At 45.6% G+C, this 16,663-nt stretch overlaps 1 protein-coding gene across 2 annotated transcripts in view; it reads right to left on the minus strand.

Moving 5' to 3' along the window:
* ppp1r16a (protein phosphatase 1, regulatory subunit 16A) overlaps positions 1-16,663 on the minus strand; it is a 185,123-nt gene that overhangs the window by 87,999 nt on the left and 80,461 nt on the right. Inside the window, exon 2 of one of the 2 annotated variants that reach the window (XM_068016117.1) lies at positions 14,557-15,853. The exons of the other annotated variant lie outside the window; for it this stretch is intronic. Within the exon in view, the coding sequence (XP_067872218.1) occupies positions 14,557-14,803 (247 nt within the window). The 5' untranslated portion in view covers positions 14,804-15,853. The remainder of the gene's footprint in view (positions 1-14,556; positions 15,854-16,663) is intronic. 2 annotated transcript variants of the gene reach the window in all.

Below are 16,663 nucleotides of genomic sequence, written 5' to 3' on the forward strand. Positions count from 1 at the left end.
CCCCTTGAGCCCGCTCCGCCAATCAACAAGATCATGGCTGGTCTGATTGTAACCTCAACTCTACATTCGCGCGTACCCCAGATAACCTTTCACCCTCCTTGCTCATCAAGAATCTATCTACCTCTGCCTTAAAAATACTCAAAGACTCTGCTTCCACAGTCTTTTGAGGAAGAGTGTTCCAAAGACTCACGATCCTCTCAGAAAAAAATTCTCATCTCGGTCTTAAATGGGCAACCCTCATTTTTAAACAGTGACCCCTAGGTTTAGATTCTCCCACAAGAGGAAACATCCTTTCCACATCCACCCTGTCAAGACTCCTTAGGATCCTATATGTTTCAATCAAGTCTCCTCTTACTCTTCCAAACTCCAGCAGATACAAGCCTAGCCTATCCAACCTTTCCTCATAAGGCAACCTGCCCATTCCAGGTATTAGTCTCGTAAACCATCGCTGAACCGCTTCCAACACATTTACATCCTTCCTTAAATAAGGAGACCAATACTGTACACAATACTGCAGATGTGGTCTCACCAATGCCCTGTATAACTGAAGCATAACCTCCCTACTTTTGTATTCAATTCCCCTCACAATAAACGATAACATTTTATTAGCTTTCCTAATTATTTGCTGTACCTGCATACTAACCTTTTGCAATTCATGTACTAGGACACCAAGATCCCTCTGCATCTCAGAGCTCTGCAATCTCTCACCATTTAGATAGGATGTGTTTTCTGACAATGCTACCACTAGGTGGTGGTGCAGTGGCACATGCGCAAATGCAGCCTGTGCCACGAAAACGTCACAGTCTGTGACATCAGCAGCTGCCAGGACTAAAGATCTCGCTGCTCAAATAATCGCACAAAGGCAACCTAAACACATGGCAGCACACAATGGCAGGAGGGAGCAGGCGGACCTGTGGGGGGAAGAGAGCGAATGAGCGGACGGGCCGGTGGGGGAAGAGTGCAGGCTGCTGGGGGGGGTGAGAGCGAGCGGACAGGCCGGGGGATGGGGAGGGGGAGGAGGAGGAGAGCGCACCCGCCGCCACCAGCAAGGTCTTCGGCCGCGCCCGCCCCGCTTCCCCCACCCCCGCTCTCTGCACGCGTTCCTCGATGACATAATCTGCGCACGCGCCAATCAGTCCTGGCAATGCGAAACGCAGCGCATGGGCAGAGAGTAGGTATGATGACTTCAACTACTGGCTGCATTGTCGATAATCACTTTAATTTAGATAATATGCTTCTTTTTTATTCTTCCTGCCAAAGTGGACATTTCACACTTTCCCATATTATACTCCATTTGCCAGGTCTTTGCCCACTCACTTAACCTATCTATATCTCTTTGTGGCTACCTTATGTCCTCTTCACAACTTACTTTCCGACCTACCTTTGTGTCATCAGCAAATTTAGCAAGCATATCTTCGGTTCCTTCATCCAAGTGTTTTATATAAACTGTAAGAAGTTGAGGACCAGCAGTGATCCCTGTGGCACACTACTTGTTCCATCTTGCCAACCAGAAAATGACCCATTTCTGCCTCCTCTGTTTCCTGTTAGCTAGCCAATCTTCTATCCATGCCAATATGTTACCCCCTACACCATGAGTTTTTATTTTCTGCAACAACCTTTGATGTGGCACCTTATCAAATGCCTTCTGGAAATCCAAGTATAATACATCCACCAGTTCTCCTTTATCCACAGCACATGCAACTCCCTCAAAGAACTCCAATAAATTGGTTAAACATGATTTCTCTTTCACAAAACTATGTTGACTCAGCCAGATTACCTTGAATTTTTTTTTTTTTTTTTTAAGTGTCCTGCTATAACATCTTTAATAATAGCTTATAGCATTTTCCCCCATGACAGATGTTAAGCTAATTGGCCTGTAGTTTCCTGCTTTCTGTCTCCCTCCCTTTTTGAATAAAAGAGTTACATTTGTTATTTCCCAATCTAATGGAACCTTCCTTGAATCGAGGGATGTTTTGAAAATTAAAACTAACGCATCAACTATCTCACTAACCACTTCTTTTAACACCCTAGGATGAAGTCCATCAGGACCCGAGGACTTGTCAGCCTGCAGCTCAAATAATTTGCTCAGTACCACTTCCCTGGTGCTTGTAATTTTCTTGAGTTCCTCTCTCCCTTCCATTTCCTGATTTAGATAATAGAACATAGAACAGTACAGCACAGTACAGGCCCTTCGGCCCACGATGTTGTGCCGACCCTTTAACCTACTCTAGGATCAAACTACCTACATACCATTCATACTACTATCATCCATGTACCTATCCAAGAGTCGCTTAAATGTCCCTAATGTATTTGCTTCTACTACCACCGCTGGCAGTGCATTCCACGCACCCACCACTCTCTGTGTAAAGAACCTACCTCTGACATCTCCCCGAAACCTTCCTCCAATCACCTTAAAATTATGCCCCCTGGTGATAGCCCTTTACACCCTGGGAAAATGTCTCTGACTATCCACTCTATCTATGCCTCTCATCATCTTGTACACCTCTATCAAGTCACCTCTCATCCTTCTTCGCTCCAATGAGAAAAGCCCTAGCTCCCTCAACCTTTCTTCGTAAGACATGCCCTCCAGTCCAGGCAGCATCCTGGTAAATCTCCTCTGCACCCTCTCTAAAGCTTCCACATCCTTCCTATAATGAGGCGACCAGAACTGAACACAATATTCCAAGTGTGGTCGAACCAGGGACTTATCGAGCTGCAGCATAACCTCACGGCTCTTAAACTCAATCCCCCTGTTAATGAAAGCCAACACACCATACGCTTTCTTTACAACCCTACCAACTTGGGTGGCAACTTTGAGCAACCTATGGACATGGACCCCAAGATCCCTCTGTTCCTCCACACTACCAAGAATCCTGTCTTTCAGCCTGTATTCTGCATTCAAATTTGACCTTCCAAAATGAATCACTTCACACTTTTCCAGGTTGAACTCCATCTGCCACTTCTCAGCCCAGCTCTGCATCCTGTCAACGTCCCGTTGCAACCTACAACAGCCTTTCCCACTATCCACAACTCCAGCAACCTTCGTGTCATCGGCAAACTTGCTAACCCAGCCTTCCACTTCCTCATCCAAGTCATTTATAAAAATCACAAAGAGCAGATGTCCCAGAACAGATCCCTGCGGAACACCACTGGTCACCGAGCTCCAGGCTGAATACTTTCCATCTACTACCACCCTCTGTCTTCTATGGGCCAGCCAATTCTGTAACCAGACAGCCAACTTTCCCTGTATCCCATGCCTCCTTACTTTCTGAATGAGCCTACCATGGGGAACCTTATCAAACGCCTTTATATTTACAGATATTTCTGGGATTACTTGTATCCTCTATCGTGATAGCTATTTAATGCATCTGCCATCTCCTTATTTTCCATTATTAATTCCCCAAACTCATTTTCTCTTGGACCAACGCTCACTCTGTTAACTTAAGGGGCCGAGAAGGTGGGGGGGGGGGGGGGAGGGGCCGAGAGAGGTGCAGAGAGAGAGGGAGAGAAAGACAGACAGAGAACCAAACCTCCCGCCCTTCTCCCCATGTACTTGCTTTTCCAGTCACCGTCCAGTGCCTCACCATCGGGACCATTCTCCATGTGAGCACCTGCACTTTGAGCACCTATGTTCCTATGTTCACCTACAAATTTGTTCAGCAACGATGCACAGCTACACCAGGCCCTGCCACATCCTTGTCTGACACTCATTAGGAATCAGGAGCGGGAGAACATAGAACATAAGAACTAGGAGCAGGAGTAGGCCGTCCGGCCCCTCGAGCTTGCTCCGCCATTCAATAAGATCATGGCTGATCTTTTTGTGGACTCAGATCCACTTACCCGCTCTCTCACCGTATCCCTTAATTCCTTTATTGTTCAAAAAGATATCTACCTTAGCTTTAAAAACGTCTACTGAAGAAGCGTCAACTACTTCACTGGGCAAGGAATTCCATAGATTAACAACCCTCTGGGTGAAGAACTTCCTTCTCAATTCAGTGCTAAATCTGCTCCCTCTAATCTTGAGGCTATGCCCTCTTGTCCTAGCTTCACCTGCCAGTGGAAATATCCTCTCTACTTGTATCTTATCTATTCCCTTAATAATTTTATATGTTTCTATAAGATCCCCCCTCATTCTTCTGAATTCCAATGAATATAATCCCAATCTACTCAGTCTCTCCTCATAAACCAACCCCCTCAACTCCGGAATCAACCTAGTGAACCTCCTCTGCACCCTCTCCAGTGCCAGTACATTCTTTCTCAAATAAGGAGACCAAAACTGCACACAGTACTCCAGGTGCGGCCTCACCAGTACCTTATACAGCTGCAACATAACCTCTCTGCTTTTAAACTCAATCCCTTTAGCAATGAAGGACAAAATTCCATTTGCCTTCCTAATTACTTGCTGTACCTGCAGACCAACCTTCTGCGATTCATGCACAAGGACACCCAGGTCCCTCTGCATAGCAGCATGCTGCAACTTTTTACCATTCAAGTAATAATCCTTTTTACCGTTACTCCTACCGAAATGAATGACTTCACATTTATTAACATTGTATTCCATCTGTCCACTCACTCAATGTATCTATGTTCCTCTGCAAAGTTTCACAGTCATCTGTACACTTTGCTCTGCCACTCATCTTAGTGTCATCTGCAAACTTTGACACCCTACATGTGGTCCCCAACTCCAAATCATCTCTATAAATTGTAAAATGTAAATTGTAAAACCCGACTCTTGATGGCTAAGCTGGCAGAATGAGGTGGGAGAGGAGTGCGTAGTATCACAGCCACATAAAGCATCATTAGTGTAGCTGTGTGCTGGAACATTGTGGCCATGAGAAAGCAGTAGCAGCCAATGCCAGAGTGTCTGGAGAAAAAGAATAAATCCTTTGGAAACAGAAAGCTGAAGGACTTGTTATGGAATCATAGAAAGTTTAAGGCACAGAAAGAGGCCATTTGGCCCATTGCATCTGTACCGACCGAAAAACGATCCATCCATTCTAATCCCACATTCGGTCCATAGCCCTGCAGATTACGGCACTTTAGGTGCATATCCAGACTCCTTTTGAATGAGTTGAGGGTCTCTGCCTCAACTACCTTTTCAGGCAGTGAGTTCCAGACCATCACCACCCTCTGGGTGAAAAAAACTTTTCCTCATCTCCCTTCCAAATTTTCTACCAATCACTTTAAATCTATGCCCCCTCGTCACTGACCTCTCTGCTAAGGTGAATAGACTCTTCGCCACCACTCTATCCAGGCCCCTCAAAATTTTGTACATTTCAATCAGATCTCCCCTCAGCCTTCTCTGTTCCAAGGAGAACTACCCCAGCCTATCCAATCTTTCCTCAGAGCTGCATTTTTCCAGTCCTGGCAACATCCTCGTAAATCTCCTCTGTACTTGCTCTAGTGCAATTACATCCTTTCTGTAATCAGATGACCAGAACTGCACAGTACTCAGGTTGTGGCTTAAACAATGACTTATACAGTTCCAACATAACCTCCCCGCTCTTGTATTCTATATCTCGGCTAATAAAGGAAGAGATTCCATATGCCTTCTTAACCTCCTTATCGACCGGTCCTGCTACCTTCAGGGATCTGTGGATATTCACTGCAAGGACCCTCACTTCCTCTACAATTCTCAGTATTTTTCCATTAATCGTGTATTCCTTTGTCTTGTTTGACCTCCCCAAATGCATCACCTCTCACTTCTCCAGTTTGAATTCCATTTGTCACTTTTCTCCCCATCTGACCAGACCATCACTATCTTCCTGCAGCCTCCAGCTATTCTGCTCATTATCTACCACAGCCAATCTTTGTATCGGCTGCAAACTTCTTGACCATGCCCCCCCATGTTTATGTCGAAATCATTAACATATACATCAAAAAGCAGAGGACCCAGTACTGAGCCCTGTGGAACGCCACTGGAAATTGCCCTCTAGTCGCTAAAACACCCAACAATTATCCTTGGTTTCTTGCCACTGAGCTAACTTTGTATCCACCTTGCTGCATTTCCCTGGATCCCATGGAATTTTATTTTTTTAACCAGTCTTTCATGTGGAACCTTGTCAAAAGCTTTGCTAAAATCCTTGTAGGCCACATGAACTGCACTACCCTCATCTATCTTCCTTGTTCCTTCTTCAAAAAATTCGATCAAGTTTGTCAGACAAGATCTTCCCTTAACAAATCCATGCTGACTATCCTTGATTAACCTGTGCCTTTCTAAGTGACAGTTTATCCTGTCTCTCAGAATAGATTCCATAATTTCCCCACTACTGAGGTTAGACTGACTGGCCTGTAGTTATTCGGTCTATTCCTTGCTTCCTTTTTAAACAGAGGTACAACGTTAGCACTTCTCCAATCCTCCGGCACATCTGTATCCAGTGAGGACTGGAAAATGATGGTCAGACCTTCTGCTATTTCCTTTCCTGCTTCTTTTAACACTCTGGGGTACATTTCATCCAGCCCTGGTGATTTATCAATTTTGAGGGATGCTAATCTCATTAACACTTTCTCTCTCCCTATGTTTATCACATCCAATACTTCACATCCCTCTTTCTTAACTGCAATATCTGTCTTCACAAAAGAGGGGGACGATGCAGAAGCAAAGTATTCATTAAGATACATACCAACATCTACCGCCTCTACACACGTTACCTTTTTGGTCTTTTATGGACCCTACTCTCTCCTGAGTTATCCTCTTACTCTTAATGTATTGATAAAACATCTTTGGGTTCACCTTGATTTTTCTTGCCAATATTCTTTCATGCTCTCTTTGCTTTCCTAATTTCCTTTTGGATTTCACTCAAAGAACAAAGACAATTACAGCACAGGAACAGGCCCTTCGGCCCTCCAAGCCTGCGCCGATCCAGATCCTCTATCTAAACATGTCGCCTATTTTCTAAGGGTCTGTATCTCTTTTCTTCCTGCCCATTCATGTATCTGTCTAGATACATCTTAAAAGACGCCATCGTGCCCGCATCTACCACCTCCGCTGGCAACGCGTTCCAGGCACCCACCACCCTCTGCGTAAAGAACTTTCCACGCATATCCCCCCTAAACTTTTCCCCTTTCACTTTGAACTCGTGTCCTCTAGTAATTGAATCCCCCACTCTGGGAAAAAGCCTCTTGCTATCCACCCTGTCTATTCTTCTTCTTCTTCTTCTTTGGCCTCCTTGTCTCGAGAGACAATGGGTACACCTCAATCAGGTCCCCCCTCAACCTCCGTCTTTCTAATGAAAATAATCCTAATCTACTCAACCTCTCTTCATAGCAAGCGCCCTCCATACCAGGCAACATCCTGGTGAACCTCCTCTGCACCCTCTCCAAAGCATCCACATCCTTTTGGTAATGTGGCGACAAGAACTGCACGCAGTATTCCAAATGTGGCCGAACCAAAGTCCTATACAACTGTAACATGACCTGCCAACTCTTGTACTCAATACCCCGTCCGATGAAGGAAAGCATGCCGTATGCCTTCTTTACCACTCTATTTACCTGCGTTGCCACCTTCAGGGAACAGTGGACCTGAACACCCAAATCTCTCTGGACATCAATTTTCCCCAGGACTTTTCCATTTACTGTATAGTTTCACTTTCTATACTCTTTTCGGCTTTCTGTAGTATTGAGTTCTTGGCGTTGGATATAAACTTTCCTTTACTGCCTCATCTTACCCTGTAAGCTCCTTGACATCCATAGGGCTCTAGATTTGGCCATCAAACCCTTTTTCTTTGTGAGAACATGTTTATTCTGAACCCCCTGAATCTCCCCTTTGAATGCCTTCCACTGCTGTGACACTGATTTACCTTCAAGTAGTTGTTTCCAGTCTATTTTTGCTAAATCAATCCTCAGTTTAGCAAAATTGGCCTTGCTCCAATTGAAAACTCTAACTCCTGTTCTATCTCTGTCCTTTTCCACAATTAGGTTAAAACTGACTGAATTATGATCACTATCACCGAAATGCTCTCCCACTGCCACTCCTTCCACTTGCCCAGCTTCATTTCCTGAAACTTAGTCTAAAACTTTGCCCTCTCTTGTTCGACTTGCTACATACTGGCCAAAAAGATTCTCCTGAATGCACCTGAAGAATTCTGCTCCCTCAATTCCTTTCAGACTAAAACTATTCCAGTTAATATTGGGGTAATTGAAATCCCCTATTACTGCCCGATTGTTCTTGCATTTCTGAGAGATTTGCCTATATATCTGCTCTTCTATCGCCCTCTGATTGCCCCTTTTTTGTTCCTTAGCTCAATCCATATAGCCTCATTTGATGAACCTTCCTACACATCATCCCTCCTCACAGCTGTCACAGTTTTCTTGACCACAATTGCCACTCCGCCTCCTTATCGTGTCTGAAAACCCTGTAATCAAGGATGTTGAGCTGCCATTCCTGTCCCTCCTTCAGTCATGTTTCTGTAATAGCTATGATATCATACTGCCACGTGTCTAACTGTGCCCTCAGCTCATCTACTTTTTTGCTATACTCCTTGCATTGAAATAGATACCGGAGCACTGCCAAACTCTTTATTTTCTAACCTTTGTTTCCTCTGTCTTCCAGACTCATTCATTAATTTTCTGCCTTCCATTTTCATTTCTGATTTTGTCCCACAGAGTAAACCCTAAGGTCCCCATCACCCTGGAAAAATAGTTTAAACCCTCCCCAACAGCATAAATAAAATGTCCCGCTAGGAACTCAGTCCCAGCTCTGTTCAGGTGCAACCCGTCCACCTGTACAGGTCCCATCTCCCCAGAGCTGGTCCCAATGTCCTTTAGATTAAGCCCTCCCCCCTACACCATCTTTCCAGTGACACATTCATCTGTCTTATCCTTCTATTTCTATACACACTTATGCGTGGCACTGGGAGTAATCCGGAGATTACTACTTTTGAGGTCCTGCTTGCTAATTTCTTACCCAGCTCCCTAAATTCTGACTACAGGACCACATCCCTCTTTCTACCTATCTTGTTGGTTGCGATGTGGACCATGACTGCTGGCTGTTCACCCTCCCCCTTCAGGATGCTCTGCAGCCGCTCAGTGTCATCCTTGACCCTGGCACCAGGGAGGCAACACACCATCCTGGATTCACGTCTGTAGCCGCAGAAACGCCTGTCTGTTCCACTGACTATTGAATCACCTATCACTATGGCTCTCCCAGTCTTCCCTGTACACCCCTGTGCAGCTGAGCCACCCATGGTGCCATGGACTTGGCTCTGGCTGCACTCCCCAGGTGAAGCATCACTTTCCTCAATACTCAGAACTGAATACCTGTTGGAGAGTGAGATGCACTCAGGGGTCTCCTGCACTACCTGCCTGATTCTTTTTGACTGCCTGGTAGTCACCCACTCCCTTTCTTTCCTGCATACTCTGAAGCTTTGGGGTGATCACATCTATAAATGTGCTATCCACGTAGCTCTCATAACACTAGGACACACTTTCCTGCCTGCTCCCCATATCCCTTGATTCCCTGCAAGACCAAAAATCTATTTATCCCAGCCTTAAATGTATTCAATGATGGAGCATCCACAACCTTCTGGAGTAGAGAATTCCAAAGATTCACAATTCTTTGTGTCATCATTTCTCCTCATTTCAGTCCTGAATGATTGGTCCCTTATCCTGAGACTGTGTCCCCGTGTTCTAGATTCCCTGACCAGTGGGAACAATCTCTCAGCTTCTACCCTATCAAGGCCTTTCAGAATCTGGTATATCTCAATTAGATCTCCTCTCTTTCTTCTAAACTTCAAAGAATATAGGCACAATTTACTCAGCTGGTCATCATAGGACAAGCCCCCCCACCCCTCATCCCAGGGACCAATTTATTAAATCTTCGTTGCACTGCCTCCAATGCAAGTATATCCTTTCTTAAATGTGGAAGGCAAATGCCATGTTGGCCTTTATTGCAAGGGGATTGGAGTACAGGAATAAAGAAATCTCACTAAATTGTACAGAGGGGGAGTCCCAGTTTTTTGACCCAGCGACAGTGAGGGAACTACAATATATTTCCAAGTCAGTGTATACTTAAAGGAATAGACAGGGCAGATGCAGCTAAGATGTTTCCACTGGTTGGGGAGTCTAGAACCAGGCGACACAATTTCAAAATAAGGGGGAAGCCACTTAGGACAGAGATAAGGAGAAATTTCTTTACTCAGAGGGTTGTGAATCTTTGGAATTCTCTACCCCAGAGGGCTGTGGAAGCTCAGTCCATTGAGTATGTTTAAAGCAGAGATTGACAGATTTCTGAATACAAATGACAAAGGGATATAAGGATAATGTGGGGAAAAAGGCATTAAAGTGGATGATCAGCCATGATCATATTGAATGGTGGAGCAGGCTTGATGGGCTGAATGGCCTACTCCTGCTCCAATATTCCCACGTGTGCGACTTGGAGGAGAATTTTCAGATGGTGTGTTCCCAAGCACTTGCTGCCCTTGTCCGTCTAGGTGAAAGAGCTCATAGGTTTGAAAGGTGATGTTGAAGGAGCCTTGGTGAGTTGCTGCAGTGCATCTTGTAGATGGTACAACACTTCTGACACTGTGCGTCAGTGGTGGAAGGAGTGAATGTTGAAGGTGGTAGATGGGGTGCCAGTCAAGCGGGCTGCTTTGTCCTGGATGGTGTTGAGCTTCTTGAGTGTTGTTGGAGTTGCACTCATCCAGGCAAGTGGAGAGTATTCCATCACACTCCTGACTTGTGCCTTGCAGATTCTGACAGGCTTTGGGAAGTCAGGAGGTGAGTTACTTGCTTTAGAATTCCCAGCCTCTGATCTGCTTTTGTAGCCACTGTATTTATATGGCTTGTCCAGTTCAGTTTTTAGTCAATAATAACCCCCCAGGATGTTGAGTAGCAGTAGCCCGACTCCCATTCCTTCAATTTAGAGTTGGAGTGAGGGGGCTTTCCATAATGTGACATGTAAGTAGTATGCAGGCATTTGAGGCCTAAGGGGGAAAGGTCAGGGAACATAGGGGCAAGAGTAGGCTATTCAGGTCCTGAAGCTTGTTCCACCAATGAGATCATGGCTTCCAGGTCTGGGACTGGAAGAATCAGATGGTATCACATGGACTGAGTAATTAATTAAAATCTGGAATTGAAAGCTAGTCTCAGTAACTGCGCCATCAAACTATCGATTGTTGTAAAAACCCATCTGGTTCACTAATGTCCTTCAGGGAAGAAAATCTGCCGTCCTTACTCGGTCTGGCCTACATGTGATTTCAGATCCACAGCAATGTGGTTGACTCTTAAAATGCTCTCTGAAATGGCCTAGCAAGCCACTCAGTTGTCAATGGCAATTGGGGATGGAAAACAAATGCTGGCCTTGCCAACAACGTCTACATCCCAAAAGAAAAGGAGTTAAAAAAACCTGATACTATAATACAACCCATTACAGACATGCAGGTTCAAGAACGCCAGACACTTCTGAAAGTCCAGCTGAGCAGAAAATGAGTAGGATCTCAATAAAGTGCAACACTGAGGCTCTCACAGCAGTGCTGTGGGCAGCTTTATTAAACTATTACAATAGGTTTCCACAGAAAGCTGTTTTAATTCTTGTGCCAGTGCAATACTGGCTAAATAAGCACATGACTGGGGTAAGGGAGCTGGATTCAGGCATTTTAACGTAGTAAATTAGCTCATAGTGGACGCCAGTGATCTTGAATCATTGTTTAAACGTACCATTAGAAATGTTTAGGATCAGGACTAGTTGCTGTTTTACATCTACCTCCTCAATTAAATCTCCAGCCCAGCCCTTGGGCCTTTCCTTTGTTGTAGTTTGTAATGATCCTGATCAGTACTCGGTCACCAAACATCTCTCCTCTTTTCCCAAGCACACTGGCTCTCATTGGGAGCAGTGCCACAGTGGGCAGCATCCTTCCCTTACCTCATCAGGTTACTACATTTCCAGTCTGGTAACAGTGGATGTTTGAGACAGGCAGGCACACAGACACAGCTATGATGATCATTCAGAACTGCAGTCCCCCCTAAAGCCTGGCCACCTGACCCGAACCCGACTACGTGTCGAGTTCAGGCCAGGTCGGATCTATATTGGGCTCGGGTCGGGTTGGCAGTGGTCAGGTTTTGTTTTATATTCTTTTCTTATTTATCTACATTTTGACACGATTTTTTTCCTGCATTAATAACATGTTTGATATTTTCAGGTTGGGTCGGGCATGAAAAAAAATTGAAGGACTCGGGCTCAGGTCAGCTGTGATTGGGTCGGGTCGGGTTTTCATTTTATACCAGGCTTTTGTTTCCCCCATCAATCAGATCAGGGGCTGTTGGCAGTGCCCCTGCCTGATGACATTGGAATTGCACAGAAACTGGTCCACGTTGATATCTCTCAAGAGCAGTATCCCTACTCCCTCTTGACCAAAGGGCCAATTACCAACTGGGCACTTATGAGAGGCGAGTCTCTATGTCACCGTCACATTCCAGAAAAACAGCTCTCCTCTTTCCCTTCGGAATCCTGTTTAAATAATTAGCAGTTTAGCACAGTTCCACACCCTTTTCTCTATTTAAACATGATCCATCTTTGCTCAACACAATAATGTACTAATATGATTTGTTGCATAGTCTCCTACTTGTATTCCTTCCTTTACAGGGCTTCAAAACTATGTAATTCCTCACCTCTCTGCTATTCCCTTCCTCTTACCACCTACAGGATTTTAAAACCCTCACCTGGCATCACCTAGTTAGCTTTCACTCTGTCTCCGCTCTGATCTTGGTTGGGTCCTGCAACTTGGGATAAAAATATTTAGTATACTAAACCGCTCACAATGCTGTCTCCTCTACATTGTATATATTAAAGATTTGGACGTAAATGTAGGGGGCATGATCAAGAAGTTTGCAGACGACACGAAGATTGGCCATGTGGTAGATAGCGAGGAGGATAGCTGTAGGCTGCAGGAAGATATTGATGGTCTGGTCAGATGGGCAGAAAAGTGGCAAATGGAATTCAACCTGGAGAAGTGTGAGGTGATGCATTTGGGGAGGTCAAACAAGGTAAAGGAATACACGATTAATGGGAAAATACTGAGAAGTGTAGAGGAAGTGAGGGACCTTGGAGCGCATGTCCATAGAATACTGAAGGTGGCAGGATAGGTCGATAAGGTGGTTAAGAAGGCATAGGAATCCTTTCCTTTATTAGCCGAGGTATAGAGTATAAGTGCAGGGAGGTTATGCTGGAACTGTATAACTCATAGGTTAAGCCACAACCCGAGTACTGTGTGCAGTTCTGGTCATCTCATAACAGAAAGGATATAATTGCACTAGAGAAGGTACAGAGATTTACGAAGATGTTGCCAGGACTGGAAAAATGCAGCTATGAGGAAAGATTGGATAGGCTGGGGTTGTTCTCCTTGGAACAGAGGAAGCTGAGGGGAGATCTGAGTGAGATGTACAAAATTTTGAGTGGCCTGGATAGAGTGGAGGTGAAGGGGCTATTTAACTTAGCAGAGAGGTCAGTGACTAGGGGGCATAGATTTAAAGTGATTGGTAGAACAATTAGACGGGAGATGAGGAAAAATTGTTTCACCCAGAGGGTGGTGTGGGTCTGGAACTCACTGCCTGGAAGGGTAGTAGAGGCAGCAAACTCTCAACATTCAAAAGGAGTCTGGATATGCACCTCAAGTGTTGTAATCTGCAGGGCCGCGGAACAAGTGCTGGAAGATGGGACTAGAATAGATGGATCGTTTTTCAACCGGCACAGACACGATGGACCAAGTGGCTTCTTTCTGTGCCTTAAACTTTCTATGATTCTATGAAATGCAAATTGTTTGAGCGCTTTGTGGAACACCTCCGCTCAGTCTGAAAGCATGACCCCGAGCTTCCGGTTGCTTGCCATTCCAGCACCACCCCACCCCACCCACCTTTGCTCTCCTGCCCACATTTCTATCCTTGGCCTGCTGCAGTGTTCCATTGAACATCTACACAAGCTCGAGGAGTAGCACCTGATCTTTCGATTAGGCACTCTACAGCCTCGTGGACTCAACCTTGACTTCAACAATTTCAGAGGATGGCTGGCCTTTTTGTTTATATTTTTTTAAAAAATGTTATGTGCCTGTTTTCACGTGGACGGAGCTGCTCATTACTCTGCCATTAACACTCTCTGGACTCATGCTTTGTCTTTCAGCACAAGCATTAACACACTCTTTGCTTTTGTCCCATGACTGTTTTGTTATTTAATCTCTCCTGCCCTCTGCCTCATCACATACCTTCCCTTTTGTTCTCTTCCCCACTAAACCGCACCCCCCCCCCCCCCCCCCACCAACCACTTGCTTAAAACAGAATTCGTTTTTATCCATTGCCTGTTCTGAGGAAAGGTCACTGACCTGAAACATTAACTCTGTTTTTCTCCTCACAGACGCTTCCAGGCCTGCTGAGTATTTCCAGCACTTGGTTTTTATTTCAGATTTCTCGCGTCTACAGTATTTTGTTTTTATTCTGAAATGTGGGTTTGGGCTTTCCCTTGACCCCCAAGAACAGAAAAAGGCCCCTTCCCCAGTGAGGCTCCTGCAGTTTACAGCAGTTCTGAAACATCGCTGGGACCCCACTAATGTGCAAACAGACAGTCATTACCTTCCTCGATGTCATTCCGAGATGCTGCCTCCAGTAGTCTGATGTTATCAGGGAACCAGATCCTCTTCAGCCCTCTGTTGCTTCTCCTCTTGCCCAGCTTCGTTTTTTTACCTCGTGTGTCCTTCTCAAACTGTGCCCACTTCTTCAGCTGCTGCGTGCGCCGTTTGTGAGCGTGCTTGAGCCGTTCCTGCGTGGTCATTCGGCCGACCAGTGGCAGCTCCGCCAGTAGCTCGCTGTGGTCTGCCATGATTGTGCACACCCTGGAAGCAGGGGGCCGATGGTGAGGGGGTTATTTACCTCTGAGTCAAAAGACAGGGGCCCTGTCGCCACAGTAGAACCAAGTGAAAAGACTCCTGCTCTGTTGTCTCCTCACATATCCTTAGAGACAAAACAGAATGACGCTGGCCATGATAGCGCTGGATCCTGGCACAATGGTATTGTCCTTTCTCAAGTCAAACTCAAGTGTTGATATTTAACCATTTCTCTCGCCCCTTGGTTTGTGTCCTTGAGTATATCAAGCAAAAGGAGAACACAGAAGTATATCTGTAGATTATTCATTCAAGTATTCCCAGCCAATCGAGGCAAGTGCAGAGACACCATAAACATCTTCGCTGTTGTCAGACATCAAACTGCAGCATCAGTCAGAGCCAGCAAATATCCCTCCCCCTCCTCAGGAGCCTGCGCTCATAAACAAGGATGGGTATTTAGGATACACCAACTGCTGAAAGGAGTTTTACAGTCACTGGAGTGTTGTGAAAATGCCCCTGCTTCCCCACCCACCACCCCCCTCCCTCCCCACACAGCAGATTCCAGTCAGCACTGTTGAAGCTGGGAGAAGGGCATTAAATGCAGGCCAGAACACTGTCGTGCCGAGTCTGTTAACAAGCACGTGAGGCCTGCACTATAGGACGTGTGTAATGGCTGTTCTTGGATGGGATTTTTCACAGAATGCAGCAATTCAGGGTCTCTTCACATACGGCCCTGGGAGAATATCGTAACCGAGATGATTTGCCAGTTCATTCTTCACACGTCTATTTCCAACAACCTCAACCCTTCTTTGGTGTCTGCGAGGTAGATTTCCCCTCAAAATAATTTTCAGGTGAGAATCCACCCAGTCTGGGGTTGCAATGAAGATCTCTATATACATCACCTCCTCTGTTCAGTAATTGACAAAGTTTGGTGTAGAGTCAGGAGCCGGTTGGGTTTAAATTAGACAGAAAATGTTATCCACACCTTTGTGTCTCCAGGCGACTGACTGATCCACTGCCCATGTTTCAGCTTGCCTTCCATCGAGGTGCTGAGGGAGAATGAAAAGAAAAGCCGTCAATAAAGGCTCTGTTGTGCAATACACACAGCTTTAAAACACTGGAGGTAGAGCTCTTCCGACTTAACCCCGTAAGCACTGCAACTCCTCTAACATGATCTTGGAACACTGGAACAGGAGGAGGCCATTCAGCTCCATCAGCCTGCTCCATTCAATCAGAGCATTGGTACCTCAATCCCATTTACTCACCTCTGCTCCACATCACTCGATAATTTTACTCAACAATCCAATTGATCTCAGTCTTGAAATTTTTAATGAACCCCTGGCCTCAACTGCCTTTTGGGGGGGGGGGGGGGGGGAAAGAGTTCCAGATTTCCACTATCCTTTGCATGAAGAAGTGCTTCCTGACATTGCCCCAAATGGCCTGGCTCTAATTTTAAAGTTATGCCCCCTTGCTCTAGACTCACCCCCCGCCCCACCCCCCCCCCCACCCCCCACCCCAGCCCCACCAGAGGAAATAGCCTCTAGTTACCCGATTTAAAATGATAAGGAATTCAATCACTTTGATCAGAAACCCCTTAATGTTCTAAACTCAAGAAAACAAGCCAAACTTATACAACCGGTACTCAATTTATCCCTCTGCTGAGGGGACTGATACTTAGAATAGCACAGCACGGGAAGTGGCCATTCAGCCCATTGAGTCTGTACTGGGGTGCGGTTCTATACATGTCCTGTATCCTTTAAGCCCCATCCATTGTTCACTTCAGAGTAAGTGCCAGCAGGCTGCTGGTCCGCGAGGGGAAAAGACAGCCAAACCCAATAATATCCTTATTGGGAGCACGA

This window comes from Heterodontus francisci, chromosome 2 (assembly GCF_036365525.1).
Source record: "Heterodontus francisci isolate sHetFra1 chromosome 2, sHetFra1.hap1, whole genome shotgun sequence".
Classification (NCBI taxonomy): domain Eukaryota; kingdom Metazoa; phylum Chordata; class Chondrichthyes; order Heterodontiformes; family Heterodontidae; genus Heterodontus; species Heterodontus francisci.